This window comes from Ornithorhynchus anatinus, chromosome X3 (genome assembly GCF_004115215.2).
Source record: "Ornithorhynchus anatinus isolate Pmale09 chromosome X3, mOrnAna1.pri.v4, whole genome shotgun sequence".
In the NCBI taxonomy this organism is placed as follows: domain Eukaryota; kingdom Metazoa; phylum Chordata; class Mammalia; order Monotremata; family Ornithorhynchidae; genus Ornithorhynchus; species Ornithorhynchus anatinus.
In genome coordinates, this window is record NC_041751.1 from 14,258,461 (window position 1) to 14,285,532 (window position 27,072).

General features: G+C 42.2%; 1 protein-coding gene and 1 non-coding gene across 3 annotated transcripts in view; both read right to left on the reverse strand.

Moving 5' to 3' along the window:
- CDH12 (cadherin 12) overlaps positions 1–27,072 on the reverse strand; it is a 503,695-nt gene that overhangs the window by 91,469 nt on the left and 385,154 nt on the right. For both annotated transcript variants that reach the window (XM_007655500.3, XM_039910661.1), the window contains one exon: positions 14,859–15,153. In XM_007655500.3, the coding sequence (XP_007653690.1) occupies positions 14,859–15,153 (295 nt within the window). The remainder of the gene's footprint in view (positions 1–14,858; positions 15,154–27,072) is intronic.
- On the reverse strand, positions 11,328–11,465 carry LOC114807763. Its single transcript, XR_003755836.1, has one exon. It is a non-coding gene; the product is annotated as a small nucleolar RNA SNORA7 (small nucleolar RNA).

Genomic DNA, 27,072 nt, shown 5'->3' on the forward strand with positions numbered 1-27,072 from the left:
CCCATTTCCGCCAAAGACATACTAGCCTCTAAGGGAGTTGAGGAACAGTATTTTAATACCCAACAATGCTTAGAAAGTTTTCCATGTTAACTGGAGTTGTGTGGCTGCTCCATTTCTGGTGAGACATTGCCTGCGGCCACAGGCAGGTTATGGGACAGGGAAGCCAAATTTCTTAAGCAACTCTTTTAATAGTCTGCAAAAAAATAGGGAGAATCCTGAGAATGGGCTAGTGATGTGTGGAATCATTTGCTGATTGGAATAAATATCAGATCTGCCCCCTGACTGAAGGTAGTTATTTACACTTGTTTTCTTTATATGATGATGATAATCATCTTGGCATTTGTTAATCACTTACTATGTGTGAAGCACTGTTCTAAGCGTTGGGGGTTACAAGGTAATCAGGTTGTCCCACGTGGGGCTCACAGTCTTAATCCCCATTTTACAGATGATGTAACTGAGGCCCAGAGAAATTAAGTGACTTGCCCAAAGTCACGCGGCATAATCTGTATATCATATCTATAATCCTCTCGAGTCAGCCATTTTGTCAAGAAATCTTCTGGATACGTGGTTAAACATAGTGAGGTGGAAAGATGATAGCTCTATGAAAGATAGGGTTAAAGGTGCCACTAATAGCAGGAAAGCTGTGATTGAAAATTCCAAGTGGCAAAGAGAAAGGGCCATGCAATTGGATCTCACAGGCAAAATAAGCACTGTCGATTCAAATGGCAAAATTTCCCAGTGAAATAGTGAACACTTATATGCCAGACAAAAGTAAATTTCAGTTTGTTTTATCCAGATTGGCTACCTAAATGGTTTTGGATGGAACCTCTTCCTTCTGGTTCAAAAGGAAGTCAAGAATAAATTATTTCAAATGTTTATAACACTCAGTTGGCTCACCAGAGAAGGAGTAGTCAAAGGAGCAGAAGGAGTAGTAATGGTCAGGCTAACTATTGACACCTGAATGAGTATCCTTCACTGTATTAAACACCTGGGAAAGTACAACAAAAAGAAGTGACGCATTCCCTGTATACATATAGATTACACTCTACTGTCAGGGAGAAACATAAACATATAGGTTGAGTATTTTTTAAAAGTATCTTTACTTTTGTGTCAGATGCCATCCCTCCATACACACCCAACAATCCCCCCTGGCAGTGTTCTTCAACTGAGAGCCAAGGGTTTGGAGCTCTCTCTTTTTAGTGTACACCTTTCCCAGGACAGTTTTTCACATAGTAGATGCTTACTAAATACTACTGTATTGCTAGAAATAATGTAAATTGAATAACATATGCACAAATGTTGAAGGTGGACGTAGAGACTTACGTATTGATTTATTTTAATGTCTGTCTGCCTCCGTACAGTGTAAGCTCCTTGTGGTTAGAGATCGTATCTAGAAACTCTTTTGGACTAGACTTTCCAAGTGCTTAGTACAGTGCTCTGCACACACTTGGGAGAGTAAAATACTACAGACATATTTCCTGGACTCAGTGAGCTCATAGTCTAGAGGGGGAAACAGACATTAATCTAAATAAATGAATTACAGGCATATAGGAATCACTTTGCTGTTGATTATACAGAGAGGCAGTGGATAGACTGTAGGCTTGGGAGTCAGAAGGACCTGGGTTCTCATCTGTTTTGTGATTTTGAGCAAGTCATTTAACTTTTCTGTGCCTCAGTTACCTCTTTTGTAAAATGGGGGCTAAGAACATGACGCCCATGTGGGACATGGACTCTGTCGAACCTGATTAGTTTTTATCCACCCTACTGATTAGTATAGTGTCTGGCACATAGTAAGCACTTAACTGATACATCAATTAGGACTATTACTATTATTATTGTTATATATTTCTAATATATTTCCCTTGTCGATCATGGTGGGTGAACAGAACAAGTAAGTTAAGATTAAAGTACTTTAGTGCTGTCGGTTCCATAACACCAGAACGACGCCTAACTCATCACTCATCCACTGGATGGGCTGTGAGAGATGGCAAGATACCCATAGAAGCAACCTACATTTTTCTGGCATGTCCTCCAGAAAAAAACTTAATTATGGTATTTATCAAGTACCAAGCAGTGTACTAAGCATTAAGGTAGATACCAGATAATGAGGTTGAGCTGAATCCCTGTCCCACATAGGCCTCACAGTCTAAATAGAAGGGAGTAGGATTTAATCCCCATTTTACAGATGAGGAAACTGAGGAACAGATAAATTAAGTGACTTGTCCGAGATCAAACAGGAAGCAGGTGTCAGAGTTAGGATTATAAACCCAGATATCTGAGTTCCAGGCCTGTACTCTTTCCACTAGGCCATGCTGCTTCTTAAGAGGGAACGAACAAATTAAAATGCTGGAAACTTGCAATAATGAATTTAATGGAGCTGTTTAATAAGAGTCATAGGCCTGCCTAGCCATCTGTATCCCTTTTTTTATGACCAGATCCGTTTTTTAGGTATTTCAGTGTGTGTGTTGGGCTGTGGGGGGGGGGAGGGCAGTGAGGAGGAGGAGAGGATGACTCTCTGGTCCTGAGGAACAAGCAGGAAAGGGGGAAAGGAAGGAGAAGGACAGGTCTCAAAATATTCATTTTTTCATGGCCTCATGTAAAGAGCTTAGTGGGCTTGGGAGACAGAGGTGTGTGACAGGGAGAGACAGGAGGATGCGAGATCAGAAAGGAAGTGCTTACTATGTGCAAAACAGTGTGCTAAACACTGGTGTGGACATGATATTAGCAGATTGGACATGTCTGACATGTCAACAGATTGGATAGCATTTGTCCCATTAAGGGCTCATGGTCTAAGTAGGAAGAAGACCAAGTACCAAATCTCTATTTTACAGGTGAGGTAATAGAGGCCCAGGGATGTTGAGTGTCTTGCCCAAGATGACACAGATCTGGCCCAAGATAAAATCTCAAGTCCCCTGACTCCCTGGCCCATGCTCTTTTCATTAGGCCATCCTGCTTCTCTTTCACTGACTACGTAGCTCACCATTCACTATTTTCATGCTCCAAATTTGATTTTGGATAACTTAATCATAATTTGTCTCATCTCTATTACCAAAGCAATTCATGAAATTGGCCCCATCATACTGTTTTTCTGAGAGCTTGAGATAATATGGGTGACAGTTTGACATGTTTCTTTTTCCATAAAGGCTGTTGCCAATGTAACAGATTACACAGTATTCCGTGTTTCACTTGGGGTAATCATTTAGACAGATGTAGACTTGGATTTTTCATCTGGAAGCCAGTTAGCCCACTTCAGTCCATACCTCACTCTGCCGCCCAGATCATCTCTCTACAGAAACGCTCTGGGCACGTCACCCCTCTCCTCAAAAATCTCCAGTGGTTACCTATCTTGCTCTGTATCAAACGAAAACTCCTCACTATTCGCTTCAAAGCTATCCATCACCATGCCCCTTCTTACCTCACCTCCCTTCTCTCCTTCTACATCCCAACCTATACACTCCGCTCCTCTGCCGCTATCCTTCTCACTGTGCCTCTTTCTCTCCTGTCCCTCTGCCGAACTCTGGCCCGCATCCCACCTCTGGCCTGGAACGCCCTCCCTCCTCAAATCCACCAAACAATCATCAAAGCCCTTCTGAAGGCTCACCTCCTCCAAGAGGCCTTCCCAGACTAAGCCTCCCTTTTCCTCAGCTCCCCCTCCCATCCAGGTTGCCCTTAACTCGCTCCCTTTGCTCTACCCCCCTTCCCTGCCCCACAGCACTTGTGTTTATATGTACATATCTATAATTCTATTTATTTATATCGATGCCTGTTTACTTGTTTTGATGTCTGTCTCCCTGCTTCTAGACTGTAAGCCTGGTGTGGGGAGGGATTTGCTCTCTTTATGATTGAATTGTACTTTCTAAGTGGTTAGCACAGTGCTCTGCACATAGTAAGTGCTAAATAAATATGATTGATTGAATGCGTAAGAGCCCCGCCAGCCATGGGATCTAACTCTTCTCCTGGGCATGTTCCTACCTGTTTGCTGAAGGACTGGGATTCATATTTCCTTTCAGTCTTTCCTACCTCATTTCTTTACCCTCAAAATATCCTCAGAGGTACAACCTACCTCAAGGTATTAGAGGAGGGGCACATCAAAGATGATTTCTGATAAAAGTTTCCTTTTAATAGTCTTGGTGATAAGAACGGTAATCATAAAATGTCAGCTTTTCTCATCTCTATAACATAGAGGAAAAATAAATGAGACTGGCATTTTTGTCTAACTCAGGTTTAATCTTACCAACGTCCCTTTCTAATTACTACAGAGAAACATCTTGGACTAGTGGAAAAAACATTGTCAGAGTAATGTGTTCTGCACACAGTAAGTCCTCAATAAATATCATTGATGAAATGACCTAGGTTCTAATCCTGGTTTCATCCCTTGTCTGCTGTGTGACACAGGACAAGTCCCTTCACTTTTCTGAGCCTCAATTTCCTCGCCAGGAAAATGGAGGTTCAATATCCATTCTTCCTCTTACTTAGATTGTGAGCCCCATGTGGGGTGGGGACTGTGTCCTACCTGATTACCTTCTATCCTTTCTAGTGCTTGGTAGGGTGCTTGGCACATAGTAAGCACTTAGCAAATACCACAATCATTATTATTGTCTCCCAGTTAGTTAAAAGCTTGCCATGATTCTTATTCCACCACATCATATTTCTCTTCATGAAATTAAAGCAGGTTTAATTTAAAGAGTCTCTTTACTGAATAATCCTGCCAAGATTTCCTTCTATTTTGTCCTCCAAGACTGTTAATTTGAGGGGATGGTAAAAAGAAACCACATTTGATTTATGAGGATAATTTCACAGTAGATCTAGCAGTAGAAATGACATTTATTGAGCACCCACTGAGCTTGTTGTGGGCAGGGAATGTGTCCGTTTTTTGTTGTATTATACTCTCCCAAGCACTTAGTACAGTGCTTTGCACAGTCAGCCCTCAATAAATATGATTGAGGGAATGACTGTAGAGAACTGCAGTAGGTTCTTGGGAGATACAGAATAATGAATTGTCATATTCCACTATGCTGAAAATGCTCGGTTATCCAAACCTTCTTGTGAGTAATATGAAGCTCCACTACTTGTCCTAGATCAGCCCTTCAGTCACCCTGCCCCTCCTAATGATCACTAACCAGCCAGGAACTCTTCACAGATGCCAGCTCTGCTCCTTATCTTTCTGGTTGGTTTTTTTTTTTCCCAAATGGTACTTGTTCAGCACTTACAATGTATTTAAAATATGCTAAGCACTTTTCTAAACTCTCTGGTAGATACAAGTTACCAAGTTGTAATAATAATAATAATTATAATAATGGTATTCATTAAGCGCTTAATATGTGTCAGTCACTGTACTAAGCGCTGGGGTGGAGCCAAGCGAATGAGGTTGGACACAATCCCTGTCCGGCCTAGGGCTCAGAGTCTTAATCGCCATTTTACAGATGAGATAAATGAGGTACAGAGAAGTTAAGTGGCTTGCCCAAGGCCACACAACAGACGAGTGGTGGAATGGGATTAGAACCCATGACCTTCTGACTCCTGGGCCTGAACTCTATCCACTAGGCCATGTTGTTTCCCAATCCATGTTGTACACAATTCCTGTCCCACTTGGGGTTCACAGTCTAAGTGGGAAGGAAAATTCTTTAATTCCCATTTTACAAGCGAGGTAACTGAGACATAAAGAAGTTAAGTGACTTGCTCAAGGTCACAGCAGCGAAGTGAAGGAGCCAGGATTAGATCCCACGTCCTCTGACTCCCAGGTCCATCCTCTGACTCCCAGGCCCATTCTGTTTCCACTAGGCACGCGCAGCTTCTCTCTCTCATGTGTCCCAGTGAGTCCAAGTTCTCAGTCTCCATTCCCGGGGCCTCTGGATCTACTCCTCCTCTTTCCTCTCTGCTTTTCCTCAGTCTTACCCTCCTGTTTGCCCCACTCCTGCTTTAATTCCTGCTTCTTTCCCCTCTCATGGTACAGGTTCTTCGTGCAGTTGCTGTTTGAAAACCATCTCGAGACAATGAGAGATCTTTCTGGAAATTATTTCCGAGAGACCCAGTGCTAATCGGGGACCGCCTCTTCTATCTGGCAAAGTTGTGTGCCTACTCAATAGATTTTAAGCTCTTGAGGGCAAGGATTCATTCATTCATTCATTCATTCATTCATTCAATAGTATTTATTGAGCGCTTACTATGTGCAGAGCACTGTACTAAGCGCTTGGGATGAACAAGTCGGCAACAGATAGAGACAGTCCCTGCCGTTTGACGGGCTTACGGTCTAATCGGGGGAGACGGACAGACGAGAACAATGGCAATAAACAGCGTCAAGGGGAAGAACATCTCATAAAAACAATGGTGACTAAATAGAATCGAGGCGATGTACAATTCATTAACAAAATAAATAGGGTAACGAAAATATATACAGTTGAGCGGACGAGTACAGTGCTGTGGGGATGGGAAGGGAGAGGTGGAGGAGCAGAGGGAAAAGGGGAAAATGAGGCTTTAGCTGCGGAGAGGTAAAGGGGGGATGGCAGAGGGAGTAGAGGGGGAAGAGGAGCTCGGTCTGGGAACGCCTCTTGGAGGAGGTGATTTTTAAGTAGGGTTTTGAAGAGGGAAAGAGAATCAGTTTGGCGGAGGTGAGGAGGGAGGGCGTTCCAGGACCGCGGGAGGACGTGACCCAGGGGTCGACGGCGGGATAGGCGAGACCGAGGGACGGTGAGGAGGTGGGCGGCGGAGGAGCGGAGCGTGCGGGGTGGGCGGTAGAAAGAGGGAAGCAAGGATCATGTCTGCTAATTTTAGTTCCCTTTTTCAAGCACTTAGGACACTGCTCAGCATGGAGTAAGCCCCCTGTTAATATTAACGATTTATTGATGGGAATTAGCAGTGCTTTGTGCAAAGAACATGGTACTGGGAGTCAAAAATACAGGGTTATCAGTCTGGCTGTGTGATTTTGTGCTAGTCACTTAACCTGACTGAGCTTCAGTTTCCTCATCTGTAAAACAGAGATGAGATACCTATTTTTCCTCCTTCTTGGACTGTAAACCCTGTGTGGGCCAGGGACTGTTTTGGACCTGATGTTCTTTTATTTAGTGGAAAGAGCACGGTCTTTGGAGTCAGGGCTCATGAGTTCAAATCCCAGCTCTGCCACTTGTCAGCTGTGTGACTGTGGGCAAGTCACTTAACTTCTCTGTGCCTCAGTTCCCTCATCTGTAAAATGGGGATTAAGACTGTGAGCCCCACGTGGGACAACCTGATTCTACCCTGTGTCTACCCCAGCGCTTAGAACAGTGCTCTGCACATAGTAAGCGCTTAACAAATACCAACATTATTATTATTATTACCACAATGCTTTGCATAGTACTTGGCCCATAGTAAGAGCTTAGTAAATATTGTTACTTTTACTATTAATGTGCAGTGAGGAGCTAGTTGATTGCCTCCTCTTAGCTTCCACATGTTCATTGCTACTCTGCCTTTACATTTTAACTTGTTCTAATTGTTCTTGGGAAAAATCAATATTCTGTGTGTCCATTTGTCCTTGGAGGTCAGCCCTTTATGGTACAGAGACTGTGCCTTAATTGATTTTCTGGTAAGTACCACACTATTTAGTATAGCATTTTGCAAAAAAGGAAATGCACAATAAATGGTAGCAATGATTAGTAAAATAATAGTAATACTTTGTCAACTAAGTTTTTTTTTTCTGTATTCTTGTTTTATGAAGGCTGCAAATTAAATAGCTCCTCTTTCAGAAAATGTAGATTGTGTTGAGAACCCACTGAACTGAGTTAAATGATATAGGTCCCGTTATTACCCATTTATTTAGTAGAGGGCATTGCTACGAGCTGTGGAATTGTCACAAAACAAGAGATAACTTGTGCCCAAGAGGTCTCCCACTGTTTTTTGTGTTCAAAATATGAATAGAATCAAGCAAACAAGGAAAATAACTCAACAGTGGAAAATCAACTCTCCAGAAATGATGTCGGGAGCGTCCCTCCAGAAGCTGGCAAAGCAGATTTCACAAAACATATTTAATTTTTACAGCCACTTGGAGGCTGGGCAAAAGTAATACTTTAATATTATGTTTAATGTTTAGAATCATTCCATGGCCTGGAAGCAACTACTACTAAAAATATACTTAATTTTAGAGTTCTTTTGTGGCCACGAAAAAGCAACTTCTTGTTAATTTTTAACATTTATGGTCAATCGGTGGCTACTAAAGCAACTATCAAAAGAGGCTTTTTTATGGTGAGAGACTCTCCGTGCCTGTGGAAGAAAAATCCCTCTAGTTCTCAACACGAAAACTGTCAATAGCATTACCTCAGCAATTGTGCCCAGCAATAAAAAATAGAGTACTCTGAAATAAGAATGAAACACTCCCTCTCATCCGTAGTATCAACTAAAGATAGACCAACTAAGGTAACTCACTTCACTCTCCCCATCTCCGCAAACCCAGCAAGGAATAAGCAAGCTTTACCCGATGTCTCATCATGATAAAACGTCTTCTCACGATTTAGAAACTAAAGCTCAATATAATCGCATGAAACAGCAATTTCGCAAAGTAAAGAACTACCCTGGTCTTGAAGAGACAGCAGGGATAACAAGGTGAATGGAAAGAAGGATTTCAAAACCTTTCTGAAATGTCGATTCCTAAGAATAAATTAATGATACTATTGAGAGTTTAAAGTGTACTCAACACTGATTAAGCATTTGGAAAGGAGCAAAAGAGTAAGTAGCCTTGATTCCTGCCCTTGAAGAGCTTACAGTCTTGTGGGGGGAATTTACTGTCTAATAGAGGGGATTACAAGGGATGAATTTCCACCCTAGACATTATGGTCATATGTATCTACATCATCTACTCACTTATTCTCTTAGTTTTCTCTTTTACTAGCCTTCCATACTCTGCTATAAACAATTGTTTCTTTGTTTTTCCTCCTACTTGCCCTCTTTCTCTGCCTGCCTTCCCAATTAGATGATACGTTTCTCAAGGGCAGTGACCAAGGCATTTCCCAAACATGGTAAACACTGCTCTGTTCACAGTAGACACTAAGGAAATGCTATTGGTTGTCTGATGAATCAGGTAAATATAGAAGCAGTGTGGTCCGGTGGAATCAATCATTTGTATTTATAGAGTGTTTATTGCGTTAAAGCACCATAATAAGGACTTGGGAGAATACAGGGTCTCTTGGAGGTCATGTGATTTTTAAAAAGGCTTGGAAGGTGGGGAAATGATGCTCTGTCAGATATGAAAGGGGACGTAGTACCAGGCTAGAAGCGGGCCATGGGCGAGGGGGTGATGCCCACAATACGCAAGACTGAAGTACAGTGAGTAGATTGGCATTGGACGGAGTGAAATATGTGGGCTGGTTTGTAGAAGAAAATCAGCCATGTAAGATAGGCGGGGACAAGGTGACTACTTTAGAACTAATGATAAGGAGTTTCTGTTTGATGTGGAGGTGGATTGGCAATCACTATAATAATGTTGGTATTTGTTAAGAGCTTACTATGTGCCGAGCACTGTTCTAAGCGCTGGGGTAGACACAGGGGAATCAGGTTGTCCCACGTGGGGCTCACAGTCTTAATCCCCATTTTACAGATGAAGTAACTGAGGCACCGAGAAGTTAAGCGACTTGCCCAAAGTCACACAGCTGACAAGTGGCAGATCCGGGGTTCGAATCCATGACCTCTGACTCCAAAGTCCGGCTCAGTAGAAAGAGCATGGTGGGCTTGAGAGCCAGAGGATGTGGGTTCTAATCTCAACTCTGCCACTCGTCTGCTGTATGATCTTGAGCAAGGCACTTAACTTCTCTGTGCCTCAGTTACCTCATCTGTAAAACGGGGATTAAGACTGTGATGCCCACATGGGGCACCCTGATTACCTTGTATCTACCCCAGTGCTTAGAACAGTGCTTGGCACTTAGTAAGTGCTTAACAAATAGTATCATTATTATTATTATTTAGAGGCTCTTGTGTCAGCTACTGTAAGAGCTGGAGCAGGTACAAGCCAATTAGACTGGACAAAGTCCCTGTTCCACCTGGGCCTTATATAGTCTTAATCCCTCAAGGTTCTTAAGAAGTGGGGAAATATGGACAAAAAGGGTTTTTTGTTTGTTTGCAGAATGAAACTTGGACTGGAGTGGGGAGTTACAGGAGGCAGGGAGGTCAGCGATGAGGTTAATGCAATAGTAAAGGTGGAATAAGATAAGAGCTTGGATCTAGTACTATCGCAATTTGGATGGAGAGGAAAGGGTGGGTTTTAGTGATGTTGTGAAGGCAGCACTGACAGGATTTGGTGACAGATGGAACATGTGGGCTGGATGAGAGAGATGAGTCACGGATAATGTCCAAATTATGGGCTACTGAGACAGGGAGGAGGTCCTGAAAGGAGGACAGAGGACAAAGGGGAGAATGGGGAAAGTGGGGCACCTGACTAACCTTTAGGCTATAAATAACAGACTCATTCAACCTGCACTGAGTCTTTTAGCCGGTTGGCATTCAGGTTGAGATATTCCCTTGGGAAGGCACTTGAAATGAAGGAGGGGGGTCAAATCTGCTCACCAGTAGATTAACTGGTACGGTATTTAGAACAAAGTAAGCGCTTAACAATAGCATCCTCTTCAAACAAGGGCGACAGCCATTATACACATACCCGTGTGTTTGACACACACTTTGGCAGACACCTGGTCTGGACTCTTACGCCTATTTTAACATGCAAAGTTGAAGTCGACCTAAGAGTGAGTGCTCGAGATATACTGATCACGACAGAGGTATTCTTTGTACTGCCGTCTTTCTGAGCAGGGGTCAGTTCACTGGAGCCTCCTTTCTGGGTTCTAAAAGCAAAGAACATTTCCAGGGGTCATTTTCACACCTTAGATAACAGGTGGTTTGGTTGCTCCTGGGAGGTTAGCTTCGGGCATGTTGAGTCGAACAATACATTTTATGGGTTGCAGTGCCTCAAGTATATTTGCTCTGGTGAAAAATTCAAATTCATAGTCTTGCTGGTGAGTCCAGCTTGTTGCCTCTCAATAAAGACAGGAACGTTTGTGTTTCAGAAATGGGCATATAATAATAGTAATCAATAATGGTGTCTGTTAATCACTTACTATGTGCTGGGGTTTCATGCTGGGGTTTCTGACGTTGTCTTGTGCTGTCGAGTTGTGTCCGACCCAAAGCGATGCCATGGACACATCTCTCTCAGAACGCCCCACCTCCATGTCCGATCATTCTGGTAGTGTATCCGTAGAGTTTTCTTAGTACAAATTACAAAAGCGGTTCACCCTTGTCTCCTTCCACGCAGTAAACCTGAGCCTCCACCCTCGACTCTCTCCCATACCGCTTTTGCCGAGCACATGTGAGCTTTGTCTTGCTGCAGATTGCCTTTCACTTGCTAGCCACTGTTCAAGCTAGGAATGGAATGGATATGCATCTGCTTGACTCTCCCTCCCATAGTCGAGGCTGGTAGAGTCCTGGAAACTCGCCAGGTGCAACCCCGAGAGGTGAATGCTGGGGTCGATGCAAGAAAATCAGGTCGATCACGGACCCTTTCCCACATGGAGTTCACAAGCTAAGGGGGAAGGACGATGGGTAGTGAATCCCCATTTTACAGATGGGGAAATGAGGAAAAGAGAAGTGAAGTGACTTGCCCTAGGCCACACTGCATGCAAGTGTTGGACCCTTATTAGAACTCAGATCTTCTAACTCCCAAATCTGCACTATATCCACGAGTCCGCGCTGCTTCTATTTTAAATCACATGAAGTACATTCTTACCCCAAATAGGAGCACCAGTAATTAAATATCTCTCTATTACTTTGTCTCAATATTTCCTTTCAGAATATATGTCAATTCAGGGTTATCTTGAATGTTATAATTCATGACAGAGATCATTTTCATCTACTGTTTTTAGGGTATTTACTTGAATGAAATCCGTTCTCATTGGAAGTTAGCAATTGAAGGAAGAAGCTTGATTTTACATCATCGGAGACAACAGATGAAAACTACATCAGCAGAAAAATAATCCAGTCATCCCCTGTGGGATTTCTAAGAAGTAGAAGGATTGAAAAATAAGTTTTCATTCAAGAAAGATCCATGATTCCCAAAATAAAGCCATGGTCAGGTTGAAAGCATCTGGCAATCCAAACTAATTTATGAAAATCAGGAAATTTAGTGTTTATGCATCTATCTATACCCATTACAGCCTTCATATACTAATGATAAGAATAAGAAGAACTATAGTATTTAATTTCTTATTATGTGCCCAGAACTGTATTAAGGGCTGTGGTACATACAACAATTTCAGATGGGACAAAATACCAATCCCATATGGGACTCAAAGTCTAAGTAGCAGGAAGAATGGGCACTGAATCCCCATTTTACAGACGAGGCACAGATAAGTTAGGTAACTTGCCCAAGGTCACACAGAAGACCAATGGGAGAGGTGGGATTAGAAATCTCCTTTAATATATCCAGGTTCTTTGAAATATTTCAATAAATGTTTCAATATGTTTATTGAAATGTGCACTCAGTTTTTAATTTAATAAATAAAATTTTCTATTGCTGTCTCTTCTATTAGAGTGTAAGCTTCTAGTGGACAGAAACATGCCTCATCTTGGAGATGTACTTTGTCAGAAGCTTAGTACAGTGCTTTTCATCCAGTGGAGGCTCAATGATTACACAATAACTCATTATTACTATTATTCATAAACACAGCATAAATCCAAAATTCCTTCCAGATACAAACTGGAAAAATAACTTCAAGCACATAAATATACATATAATTATATATATAAAATGTTGACTCTTTTCAGCCATTAGGGTTACCATTCTCAGGTGAAAATTGTGTTGCATCTATTTTTAATTAGCTTCTGAAAATTGGATCCGGCCCTATGTAGAAACATTTGGTCCCTGTGGGTGCTCGATAAATATTTGTCATTGTTGTAGATAATGATGATCAGCTGTAACACTGCTTGTTTTCAGCCCCATCCTCAGTCATTTGAATTCTTCATGAATAAGAAAAGCTAAATTATTAATCACGTTGCAACTGACCTGATTGCAGAATGATTATTCTTATTCCCCTTCCCACAAATTAAACAAAACCTGGCTCTTAAACAATAGCTTATAGGCCTCAGAGTGATGTCAATAAATAGGATGCATGGAGTCATGCTTCTAACCAGAGACTTCCTAAACACAACTCCATTGAATTCTGATTAAAAAAACAAAAAAAAATCAACCCGTGAAAGAATGGGGATGGAGCATTCGTCAGGCCTGCAGCTCAGAATCTTAAAACTGGAAGAACGGCTGAGGTTCCATCTCAAGTCCCGGAGATAATATGATCTTTGAATGCATGATAAGGTCACCGATACAATCTCAAATATATTTGAGGTAAATCTGTGTGACAACTGTTCCAGCCACTAACCTGCTTATGCCCTCAGGACGGTCTGTGCAACCATCATTAAACAGACTCTCAGACTTTAAGGACGGCCGGAATCATCTTCGGAAATTCGGTTGGAAACTCGGCAATTGTTCACACTCCAATTTTAAATTATGGCCCTGGAGGTATTGCGTCCGTCTGGAACGTGGTTGGGCTGGGGATGGGGAGAAGCTAGCTTTCGGTCAGTGACGGAGAGGGGATGAAAGCAGTGGTCCTTTCCAGGGCTGGGGTGGAGTGAAGGGTGGAAAGATGTAGGGCGACCCTATGTGCCACGAACCCACGTCTCCTCCCCACCTCCAGGGCCCACGGAACACCGATGTCCTGCCCACCCATTTGGAAGTGCAGCTTGTCCCCCTGAAGCTGGAAGGTCACCTCAGTTTAAGATTCAGCTTGTCCTGCATCACTGAAGCTGAATCTTGGTTTAGAACAGGGGCTGGGCCCCCAAGACCTGGGGGGAAAGAAAGTGAACAAGTGCCAAGTTGCTGGTTTTGTTTCCAGATCCCTAAACAAAAGCCAGCAGTTGCCCAAAACTGGTCTTTTCAGAGGCGTCCTCATTCAGCAGGTCATGGAAGCTCTGAATCATCCTGGAAGAATCTCTGGCCTGAAGACACAGGGGGAAAGAGGATGGGGTTGGGATGCATTGGGATGGGATGGGGTTGGGATGTCTTATGGCATTGGCAAGGTGAAATCAAATGGTGGCCCGTGTTTGGCAACATGTCCTTGATCTGCCTTTGCCTTCACTCCGCTGCCCAGATCATGTTTTTTAAAACATAAAACAATCTTTCATCCCATATTTCCCCACCCTTTGAGAACCATGAGTGATTGAGACTGTGAGCTCCAGGTGGGACAGAGACTTTGTTCAATCTGAATGACTTGTACCGCTCCAGAGCTTAATAGAGTACTCGACACACAACAAGGGCAAAAACTTCCATGAATAAAAGAACAGTAACAGGATGGGGATTAGCGTGGCCTAGTGGAAAGACCTCGGGTCTGGGAGTAAAAGGATCTGGGTTCTAATCTCGGTTTTTGCCTGCTGTGTGACCTTGAGCAACTCATTTCACTTCTCAGTGTCTCAGTTTTCTCCTCTGAAAAATGGGTTTTCAATACCTGTTCTCTCTACTACTTAGGCTTTCATCGCTGTTGAGGGACAGAGGCTGTGTCTGACCTGAATATCTTTTGTCTACCCCAGAACTTAAAACAGTGCACACATTAAGCACCTAACAAAAAGATACATATTATTATGAGGATCCATGTTTCTTTGGGAATGTTTCTAGCACTTTCCTGTCACAGGGCTCCAAACCAAATTGTGAAAAATGGCAAATCCTAGCCTCTCCCCCCGGCTTTTTCTGCACTTAAATTTTCACATCCATAATTGTAAATTATAATCAGTCATTGTAATACATCCACATTTCACAGTGCACATAACTAAAGAGAATCAAGGAGAATGCTGAAATTCCTACTTACCCACTGGTGACATTTCTGGGACACTGGCCACATAAGGTCCATCCAAGAACTTTGGCTCATTATCGTTAATGTCCTGAACTTTGATGATGAATTCCGACTCGGGCTCCAGGGGTTTCCGGGTATCTATGTCCACAGCCTGGGCCCGGAGTGTGTAGAAAGGCTTCTCTTCTCGATCGAGGCTCCTGATGGCATGAATGTCTCCCGTGGTCTCATCGATGGTGAAAATCGTGCCAGCTCCGTCCCCTGACAGAGTGTACTTCACGCTGCCCACTCCCTTGTCTAAGTCCGAATGAAGCTTTACAAAAAAGGTAGAGATGGGGAGGAAGAGAGAGAAGGAGATTGAGATGAGGGAGGGGATATTGGCAGAGAAGATAGAAGGGGTGAAGAGATTCAGAAAGAGAGATAGGCAGAGAAAAGGGGACAAAGACCAAGAATGAGAGAGAAAAAGAGAGAGAGGGGAGAGAGAGAGAGGATTAAAGGGCCGTTTTAAACTGAATCTGCTGCTTTGTTACTTCAGACAATATTTAAATATAACAATGTTGGTATTTGTTAAGCGCTTACTATGTGCAGAGTACTGTCTAAGCGCTGGGGCAGATACAGGGTAATCAGATTGTCCCACATGAGGCTTACAGTCTCAATCCTCATTTTACAGATGAGGTAACTGAGGCACAGAGAAGTTGTGACTTGCCCACAGTCACACAGCTGACAAGTGGCAGATATTTAAGAAACTGAACTCACAGTAGAACTGAAAACTAAGCCTTTAAACTCATTTTTCTACTTAGTAAAGGATTAGTGGTCTTTAGTAGGGCAGCAAAAACAATATTGAAACTTTTATCCAGGGCCACCATTCCTCCCCTATCCCACATACCCCTGCCTAGCCCATCTCCCTCCATCACTCCCTATGGCATAAGCCACTTTCTCTTACAAGGTAAACTTTTGGGGATTGGCTCCAGGAGACCTTGCAGATCCTTGGGAGTCAGGAACATAGCCTGTGCTTCTATTGTATGTTGAAGCGCAATACAATTCCCCTATTACTACCCAGAGGTGAAATAATGAAAATGGGTCGTGCTTTAATTACAGTGGTAGCTACAGGCCATGTGGACCTAACACTGCCAGTAAATAATTGCACATGCCCTTCCCCTTCATGGACCCAGCCCCAGCTCCGTATCCACAGACTACCCATCTCCCCCTCCTCTAAACCCTTTTGAAATACTATCTTTTCCCGGAAGTCCTTTCCTTATTTATCTCTCATCTCCCCAATTTATATCCTCCCAACTGCCACTTTGATCCTTCCTCCATGCCCTCTAAGCACCTAAGTATTCAAAATCCCACAGCACTTCAGAACCTATCATCAATCAGTGGCATTTATTGAGTCCTTACCTAATAGAGGACACTGTACACTGGGGAGAGTACAATAAAACAGAGTTAATAGCCACAGTATACTCTATTTCCTCCTTAAATCTGAAATTTACTTTAGTGACTGTCCCTGCTTTAAGTTACACACTCCTTGAGGACAGAACCATGCACACTAATGCTATGATAGTCCCCAAGTGCTTAGTACACTGGTCTTAATAATAATAGAGAAACAATCTGGCTCAGTGGATAGAGCAGGCGCCTGGGAGTCAGCTGAACCTGGGTTCTAATCTAAGGTCAGCCACTTGTTTGCCGTGTGACCTTCAGCCAGTTACTTAACTTCTCTGTGTCTCGGTTACCTCATCCGGCAAATGGGAATTAAGACTGCGAGCCCCATGTGGGACACGGAGCGTGTCTAACGTTGAATCTACCCCAGTGCTTAGTGTAATACCTGGCACGGATAAATGAGAAAAATGGTAAGGGACTTGCTTCTCAGAATCCTCAGTGAAGGGCTCAAGATTCTATTCAACTTTGGCTCAATGAAGACTTTAATCCAGTGGCATTCCCTATCCAATCAGATCAGGAAACATTAGAATAATAAAGCCCGTGAAATAAAGCTTTCTGGGTCAGCTCAGATGATGCTAATGGACTGCACATGATTCAAATGAAACCTGAATGACTACTTAGTCCCCTAATCAATTGACCCTTCTACATGTTGGGTGTGGTATTATCCACTTAGAGGGGGACAGGAGAGATAAATAAGAGGATCCCTGGCCTCAAGAAGCTAATTGTGGAGGCAGGCCCAAAATAAATTATAAATAGGAGGAAGAGTAGAATGAAAGATAGATGAGTATATAAGTAATTTGCATAAGTGATGGTGCAAGTCAGTATTTACAGAAGTATTGGTGCTTAGGTTCAAAATCTAATTTTGCTCAAAATTCAGATCTAATCCAATATATTATCAATTCATCTGAGATTCCAGTCCCCTTAAAAGAAGAGACAATGTTTTTTACCCACATATTATTCCCCCAAACATTTAGGGCAGTGCTTTGCACACCATGTGTTCAATAAACCATATTGATTGATTGATTGACTGATTATTATTTGTTACAGATTGAAGCCCTGGAAGAGAACCTCAGGATCTCGTTTGAGATTACCCAATTCAGTGAGGATTCTTCCTACCAAATATGAGGTAATTTTAGAATTCTCTTAATATGGAACTCTGAAGACTAGTGATCTCTAAATAAAATGGAGATTCATGAGTTTGGAGTTGGTGGTAGACACCGACTGGTTAAGGAATCAAGGAACGATGAGATTTTCCCTTTGATTATGAACTATTCACAAGAACATTGAGTTTTCCTACCTCGTGCGTTTATATCCTGTGTTTTTCCTAGAAAGGCTGTTAGGGAATTACAGAAAGTTTTTCCAATAACATGAACCTTTTCGGTTATAGTGTGTTGTGGTGTTGGATAGTCTGTGGACACGCATGGGACATAAATGCTGTGAGTACTGAATTTTCTTTAACATGTAGCTTTGAACTAATGCCGTCAGCCCCCAAAATATAGAGCTCGCAGCTTGATGACAAGCTCCTCGAGGTCAAAGATCATGTCTTCTGAATCTATTGTATCTTCCCAAATGCTTAGTACAGTGTTCTATACACAGCAGGACCATAATAAATGCTACTCACTGACTAATTGATTGAGAAGATTCGGAACTGGGTGCAAATGGAAATGTTTAATCAACCAACTGATCGATGGTATTTATTGAGCACTTACTGTATGGCCATCAGAAGCCATGGTCTAGAGGGGGGAGACAGACATTAATCTAAATGAATAATTAGATATATGTATATAAGTGCTGCGGGGCTGAGGGAGGGCTAACAAAGGGGACACAGAAGAGAGTGGGAGAAGAGGAAATGAGGAAATGTAGGAAAGTATCTCAGGTTTGTTAAAACTTAAAATGACTGGCATTCTAACTGGCTTTACCCCTCTTTTACCAGGTGTCTCTCGAATTTGAGTAACACTTCCCACAGCCATCTGCTGAATTCACTTTATAGAAGCACTGCCTACTGTTTTTGTGATGATGAAGCATAATATTTCTATTTGTAATTTGAAAAAAACAAGAAAAACCAGTCATAATCCCATCAGGAAAACTCTCTCTATTAAAAATACCTAGTGTATACCTACCAGGCCCAGCCACCTCAAAACCCACTCTCAGACAATTATTTGAAACTAATTTTGAGATATGGCATGGCCTAGTGGGTAAAGTAGGGGCCTGGGACAGAGGAGGACCCGGGTTCCATTACCAGGTCCATCATGTATGCTTTGTGACCATGGGGAAGTCACTCTACTTCTCTGTGCCTCAGTTACCTCATCTGTAAAATGTGGGACACGGACTGTGTCCAACCTGATTACTTTCTATATACCTAGCTCTTAGTACAGTGCTTGGCACATAATAATAATAATGTTGGTATTTGTTCAGCACTTACTATGTGCAGACCACTGTTCTAAGCGCTGGGGTAGATACAGGTTAATCAGGTTGTCCCACATGAGGCTCACAGTTAATCCCCATTTTACAGATGAGGTAACTGAGGCACAGAGAAGTTAAGTGACTTGCCCACAGTCACACAGCTGACAAGTGGCAGAGCTGGGAGTCGAACTCACGACCTCTGACTCCGAAGCGCAGACTCTTTCCACTGAGCCACGCTGCTTCCCTAATGAGGGCTTAAGAAACACACACAAACACACGCACACACCAACAACAACCAAAAAACCAACAGTCTCAAAAACTCAGGTACGTACATAATGGATATTACGCTCTGCCCAGACTGCTGTTCTTAGAAGGGGTTAAATCACTGCTGATGTTTTCTGGATCAGCTCAGACGATGGGTGAAAATAAAATGCTGTGAGGCAGAGGACCTACTACAGAGTGGGAACTTAAAATGACTTTCATTGCTGAAAAAAGTTTTGAGGAAGCAGGTCAGTCTACAGAGTTAAGTGCTTCCTACTCTATTTCTGATTTATACTTAGGAAACTGTACTGTACTAGAAGAAAAGGCATTCATTTTTGTCTACTCCAAGTCGAAAAGTGCACATAAAACTTGAGAGAGCTTTTCTATCACTGCCCTGCGGTGTTTTTTTTATCTCTTTTATGTCATTTTGGGGTGAAGTTATTATCACTTCTAATATTTTTAGCTGTTTGTGCAAAATTTAAATCCATCCCACAGGCCCCCAGATCTTAAATATGGGCTCAGGTTTTTGTGAGCTTCATCTGTGACGGATGGTGAATATCACAGTCTCGGTGACACTTTTTCCTCACTGCTAAATTTTCCCTGTAAATCCTTTCATGCTCAAAGCTTCAAAACCGTGAAAGTCTCTTCACCAGAGATACTCACATGAAGTCTGTACCGAGCAACATAAACACTATTTTTAATGTCAGGTTTTAGTTTAAGCAAAACTGCCCCAAGTGTAAAGCAAGGTTCATACAGGGAACTTTCCTGGTGAAGAAAAGATCATAAATGTTGTCTGCAAGGAATTTATATTGATGTAATTAACAAAGAGATTGCCAAAGGAAACTGAAATCCCCTCATTTTCTCTTCCAGGAATCCCAGGTTCTATTCTCAGTTCTGCTGGGAATCTTGGCCAAGTCACTTAACTTCTCTGGGTCTCGGTTTCCTCCTCTGTGAAATGGGAACGAGAAAGCGCATCTTCACAACTTAGTAGCCTGTGGTACATATGCAACAGAAACTGTGTCTGACTTGATTATCTTGCACCTATTCCAGTGCTTAGCAAGTACAGCAGCAGGGAGTGTTGGTCACCTAGTAGGATTTCAGCAACACATCTAAAGGAATACCATTCTATCCACAAAAGTGCCATTGTCCAAAAAAAAAAAAAGAGGCAGCTACAAGGCAGCTACATTTTGCATGTTTTTCTAAATTCTTCTGGATGAATATCCTCTTTTTGCTGACTTTTTCTGCTGATAATTTGTACCAATAATTTGAAGGAACAGTTGACAGCAACTCCAAGATCTCTCTCCTGATTAATGAAAGATAGCCTACAGCCCATCATAATATATTGGAGTTTGGATTATCTTTCCCTTGATGTATTACCTTGAACTTACACTGAAGTGTGTTTTCCATTTTTTTTGTTTTTCTGCCTCCTTTTTGAGAAGGCATAAAAACAGTCTGAAATAGTCTTTCAAACAATCTCTGACTCATTTCAAACAATCTCTGACTCATTAGTGATTCAACCATTTTGTTGTAAGGGATTTGGAGAGAATGGGGTAGAATTTTTCATGCACTCTCACATTGATCACAAAATAAACACTAACATTGGTTTGCAAATACATGCATAGTATTTTCCAAAATTTATACAACAGATTCATGTCTTCAAGTAGATAGTCAGTATTTCCAGGCAAGAATTTATTGGGGATGTGAACATTTAATGTGCAAACTAAATCAAAAACACATACTGCACTTTTTTTTTTTTAAGATTGAGGGAATCTGGATGATACATTTTGGGCACAGGGATGTGAATAATGCACACTTTTTATTTTTTTTAGACAGGTTTCAGGAGTCAACTTTCATTTTACCTAAACTTAATCAATGGTCTGATGAACATATACTTGGAGGCACCCCTGATCCTTAAAAACCTTAAAAATTATTTTCTTCTTTCTCTGGATATCGGTCCTATTGAAAATATTTTTCGTACATTTTCCCTACTCATTCTTTTTTTCTCCCGACAGCCAGTAGAGCACGCCTTAATTGCTTTCCTTGTGTAAAATATCTCCTGCCTCACTTTCCTTTATTTATGGTCTACTTTCAGTAGAGTTTACCTCTTGCTGACCCTTTTTTAGAAGACCAGCTCTATGGATAGCCTCCACAGTCCTCCATTTTCTGATAGGAGAGGGAGCCAGCATCCTGTCTGGATCTAACTCAGTGTATTCTGTGGTCTCTAAGGGGTTTACCCACTGATCTCTTGATGTCCTTGAATATTGGGAGACAGAAAACCTCCCTCAAACTCACTCCTGATCCATCTAGAAAGCTGGCATGAGTCACTCCATTAATCAGTGTTATTTACTGACACAGAATGTGCAGACCACTATACTAAAAACTTGATATTAATCAATTATCAAGGGGGAAGCAATTTGTAAATATCAAAATAGTGACAAGAACAGTGATAATGATAATGTAATAGAAAGGAATCGAACAAGGGCATTTATTGACTGCTATGTGCAGAACACCGTACTAAGCGCTTGGGAGAGTACAATAGAACAGAATTAGCAAACGCATCCCCTGCCCATAACAAGCTGACGGTCTAGAGGATTGGCCTGACTTCAGTCGTCCCAGAACACCACCACCGGTTGGCTTTCATGGGGCCCAGGGCCTGAGTGAGCTCTTCGTTACCGTGAAGAGGCGAAGACTCAGAGAGGATGGTGCCCAGAGCTAGCGAGCTCAGCAGCAACATCACACAGCTGCATTCTTCCTTCCTGACCTTGGCCCTGCCTGTGGCTACCTCTGGCCGTCCTGGAATCCTGAGGAACCGAGTGACGAGCTCAGCAGCTGCTGGTTGCGGGAGTGCGGCCAGACGCTAGCCCTATGCTGTGATCCCTTACAGATTGAGAGTCTATCATGGAAATATTCATTCTGTCGTATTTATTGAGCACGTACTAAATATCTAGAGTGTCTCATGGAAACATTTTTTTTGATAAAGAGGATCCTATCGCTTTGCGTTCTCTCGTATGGTCTTGTTTGATCCCCGCGCGCTGCGAGCAGCAGGGGCTCAATAGAAGCGGTGTTGCCTAGTAGAAAGAGCACAGGACTGGGAGGCCGGAAAGCTGGATTCTACTCCTGGCCTTCTGAGTGATCTTGGGCAAGTCGCTTCACATTTGTGTCCGAGTTTCCTCGATTCAATCCCAGTTCTCCCTTGTATTTGAATTTGTACCCTTCAAGCATTTGCTATTGATCCCACCCTCAGCCTCACAGCACTTACATGTATCTCGGAAATTTATCTTAATATCTGACTCTCCCTCTAGACTGTAAGCTCCTCGAGGGTAGGGGACATGTCTACCAACACTGTAGTCCTCTCCCAATCACTTAGTACTCTGCTCTATATACAGTTAGTGCTCAATAAATATCATTTATTGATTGATTGATTAATTGATACTTAGACTCTGAGCCCCACGTGGAACAGGGACTGGGTTTGGCCTGACTGTCTTGTATCTACCCAACCTTGAGGTAGAGTGCTTGGCAATCGATCCATCAATCATACTTATTGAGCACTTACTGTGTGCAGAGCACTGCACACCAAGCGCTCGGGAGAGCTTAATAAATGCCAGAATTATTGTGATTATTTCAGATACTCTGGGTGACAATCCTGAGAGAGAATGGGCTTCTCATTCTGCAGGCTGGAAGATTTTGTCTTAAATGAATTCATCAGCAGAGTGTTTTCTCTCTGCCCTGCTGTCGCCACATCCTTTCTGAATTGATTTTGTACACAACCTTTCCTCTAATGATTTCCTGCTCTTAGGCCTTCTTTCTTACGTTGTTCTCCTTCATGTGGAAAACCCCCACCATCAAGCTTGTGTCCTTATTAGTGAAAAAATGCTAAACCACACTTTTTGGGAGGGTTCTCCAAAATTAGCAGAGCCAGGATAGGTTTATTCAGAATGATTCCCCTCTTTGGGGATAACCCAGGGTTGGAGCATGGTATAGGAGTCCCCTGTACAACGGATGAACTCTCTGGTGTCCTGCCCTAGCATTCAAAGCACCGTCCCCATCAGTTTACCCATTGTTGCAAGGCAGCGAGGCTTAGCAGAAAGATCAAGGTCCTGAGGGTTCTAATCCTGACTCTGACACTTGGCAGCTGTGAGACTTTGGACGAGTCACTTAACTGCGCAGTGCCTCAGCTTCCTCATCTGTAAAATAGAGATTCGACTCCTGTTGTCTCTGCTACTTAGACTGTGAGTCCTATGAGACGGGAACTGGGTCCAGCTTGAACAACTTGTATCCACTCCAGAGCTGAGTCCAGTGTACGGCGCAGAGAAAGCACTTCACAAACAGCACAAATATTACTATGAATTTCCTCCCCTCACTCTGTTCTCTTCCTATAGTCTCTTTCTCCTTAAAGCTTTCCCGTCCCACTCCTAAATCCATCCCATTCCAGCTTTTATATCAGGTAAGTTTCTAGAATGGTATCCAAATACTTACATCTATGTCTATTAAATGACAAACTCCTAAATACAACTATTCTGCTACGACCACATAGCCAAGGAATCCCAAGTGGTTGTGCCATGGGGTACACCTAGAGTCTAGGAAATGCATTCTTCCGTTGCATAGAGTAGGGGGATCAGTGCTCCCTTTGCAGCCACTGTGGGGGGAAGAAGAGACATTATGGGTTGGAGGTGAGATGTTGGAGAAGCTTAAAATGCATCCAGGCAAACTGCTGAAAAACCCGATATCAGAATTGTTTGTATAGACTCTGAGAAAAAACTAGAATTTGGAGCTTCCAAACTCTCCCTTTGCCCACTTGAAGCAATCCTTGCCAATGTCAGATTGATTGTCATTTAAAATTAGGGATTTTTGCCATGTAATTGACAGACTAATGGAAAAAAAGTATAAGGAAATATTATTTTCCTGGAGAGGCTCAGTCATATCATTAATCACGTAATTTTCTTCTTCGACATCACCAACAATCAAACAATCATATTTACTGAGCACGTACTGTGTGCAGAACACTATACAAAATGCCTAGAAGAATACAATATAACAGTGTTGGTATATATACTGAGCAGCAGCTCAGTGGAAAGAGTATAGGTTGGGGAGTTAGAGGTCATGGATTCAAATCCCGGCTCCTCCGCTTGTCAGCTGTGTGACTTTGGGCAAGTCACTTAAATTCTCTGTGCCTCAGTTACCTCATCTGTAAAATGGACATTAAGATGGTTAGCCCCATGTGGGACAATCTGATCACCTTGTATCCTTCCCAGAGCTTAGAACAGTGTTTCGCCCATAGTAAGCACTTAACAAATGCTGTCATTATTATTTATTATTATTAGGTATGTTGCTTGCCCACAATGAGTCGCTGTCATTCTCTCTCTCTCTCTCTCTTTATATATATATTTTATTTTCATTAGTGTCTTTCTCCCCTTCCAGGCCATAAGTCTGTGCGGGCAGGGAATATGCCATCCAACTCTGATGTACTGAACTCTCCCAGGTGCTTAGTACAGTTCTCTGCACACAGTAAGCACTGAATAAATATCGATTGCTTGCTTGATGGCCAAATCCTGCCAGTTCTTCCTGAACAATACCAGATTTGCTTCTTCTTTTCCACAAAAACCATTATCATAAAGTACACGATCCTAGTTAAATTCCAACACCTCCAACTAAGCCCTCATTTCCTCTTCTAACACTCCCTTATCCATCACCTTTGAACTTGGCTTTGCACCACTGAACTTAACTACATATCCACTGTTTCTTTCTATTATTGACTGTCTCCTGCTCTAGTCGGCAAGCTCACTGAGGGAAAGGCACATACCTACCAATCTGTTTTATTCTCCCAAGTGCATAGTACAGTGCTCGGCACACAGTAATTGTTCAATAAATGATTGACAGAAGTAGCAGTAAACCGATCAATGTCATCCATTGAATATTTACCGCATACAGAACGTAGAACTAGTGGTGAGAGGCATAAGAGAGGGGAGATGCAGCTGACCTCTCCCGGCACTTACGGAATGAGTATCGGAGGGTACAGTACAATAAAGTCGGTAGGCATGATTCCTGCCCTCAAGAAGCTAACAGTCCAGTGGAGCACCCACTGTTTACTACTACTTACCTGAATTTAAACTCTGCCAGGGTTCACTAAACCAGAGGGACTTTACCGGAGCAGATCAGCCTTGACTCTTAGTTAGGTAGAATCTTTGACTAGAGTGCGACACTTATTTCAAGAGCTGGCTTGATAACAAAGTGTTTGTTGCAACTGGACTCTAAGAGATGGCGAGAACAGGAATACTGGCCAAATTCAACAGATGAGGAAGCTGTGGGCCCCATCCAGAACAGGGACTGTGTCCAACCTGACACATTTGCATCTAGCCCAGCGTGTAGAATAATAGCGCTTGACACATAATAAGTCTTTAAGAAATGTAATAATAATGATAATAATAATGATGCAGAGGTTAAGTGACTTGTACAAGTTCACACAGAAGGTTAGTGTCAGAGTTGGGACGAAAAACAAGATCACTCAAACCCCAGTCCTACACTGCCACAATATAGTTTTAATACTATGCTTCTCTATTTATTCAGCCACAGTGTTTAATTTACATTTCTACGATATTATTCCTTGTTGTTAGATGACTTATGCAATAGAATGACATCTTGAAAAAAGAGAAATATCTCTTTCACCAGCTCCTTATAAAATTAGTGCTAACATAGCATGAAGCGAAATATAATTCAACAAGGGAAATGAAAATTTAGGTTTTTTATCTCTGGAGCCGAACACTGATTCTCTGAAAGGCGTTTGCATTAATAAAATCTGTCAAAATGTGGGGAATATTGGCAGCATTTAGACAAATGCCACCATTATCTCTTGCCCAAGCAGGTTTTCAGGCCCATGTTCATCCCGTCCTTTAGTATATATCATCCGAGCATATTAAGACTACAAATGACTTTCAGCTATTTAAATACATAATCATGATATAATGTCAATGGCTTTGCAAAGTCGCTGCATAATTTTGCATATATTCATCATTTTAACTTTCTTTCTGCAGTGTGAGCGGCTTTGTCAGATAGTTACACTAGAGACCCTGACTGAAGAAGCAAATAACTGGTGCATATTCATCTGACTTACACTAACATATTGGCTGTCCATTGATAATGGTCATAAAAATGAAGCTGACAAAAGAAAGAGTATTTATTTTCCGCTATTTTCATGATGAGCATCTCATTAGTGATTCTTTTATTTAAGGCAAGTTATATGGGCAATTTGCATAATGTGTCCATATTTAACAGGCATCCATTATTATCCCATTATATAGGATAATACTCATATTCAATAAAGGTTGTCTCCAAAATTACATGACTACAGTTCGCTGAAGAACCCTAACCATTGATAAAAGCATGCCCGAGTTGGGTAATTACATTCACCATTATTTCTCCAAATTGGTATTTACCGATGCTCTGGGACTCCCCGACTCGTTTAAATGCCGGGAGAAATCATCACAGATTCTGAAAGCCTCTTTGTTGTGACTGGTCTTTCCTGACAGGGAGCAGGGGTGAGTGACTTACATCACCACTGCTTTTTCCCAGTTAAAGGAGAAGAAAGTGACCTGCCAACGCAAATATGACAAAAACCTGAATCAAACAGGCCGGTTGTTTCAGCTCAGGACTACTTTTTTTAGCCCAGTTGTCCCTCGTTATCTCAGCCGTGTGGGGTTTAATGGGGTGACCCAGTCATGTAGGTCTGCGACAGACTATAACTTTGATGATCTCTCCTCCTCCCACTCAATCCCCGGGGCTTCCCGCTCCTTGAATTTCAACCGCTAGCATGCACCCGCTCTGTTAGATGGTAAGAATTGACGATCGCAGCTGCAGTAATTACTAGAGACGGTACAGCTCATCTCAGAACCTTGTCCGGAGTGAACCGGGTGGATATTCTCCTTCTCGCGATACGGTCTCTACTCTTGAGGCTAGTAAAGCTGGCAGGATTTGAAATCTGACTCCTTATCATAAGTTCAGCAACCACTAAATTAGAGGATCTCATGCAAAGGTAAAACCCGAGTACTCTAAGGACATAATCGGTAAAACAAAGAGCTAATTTGTTTAAGGAAAAAGTCAGCACAGAATCAAATTGATTTCTGCAAAAAGGGCATTC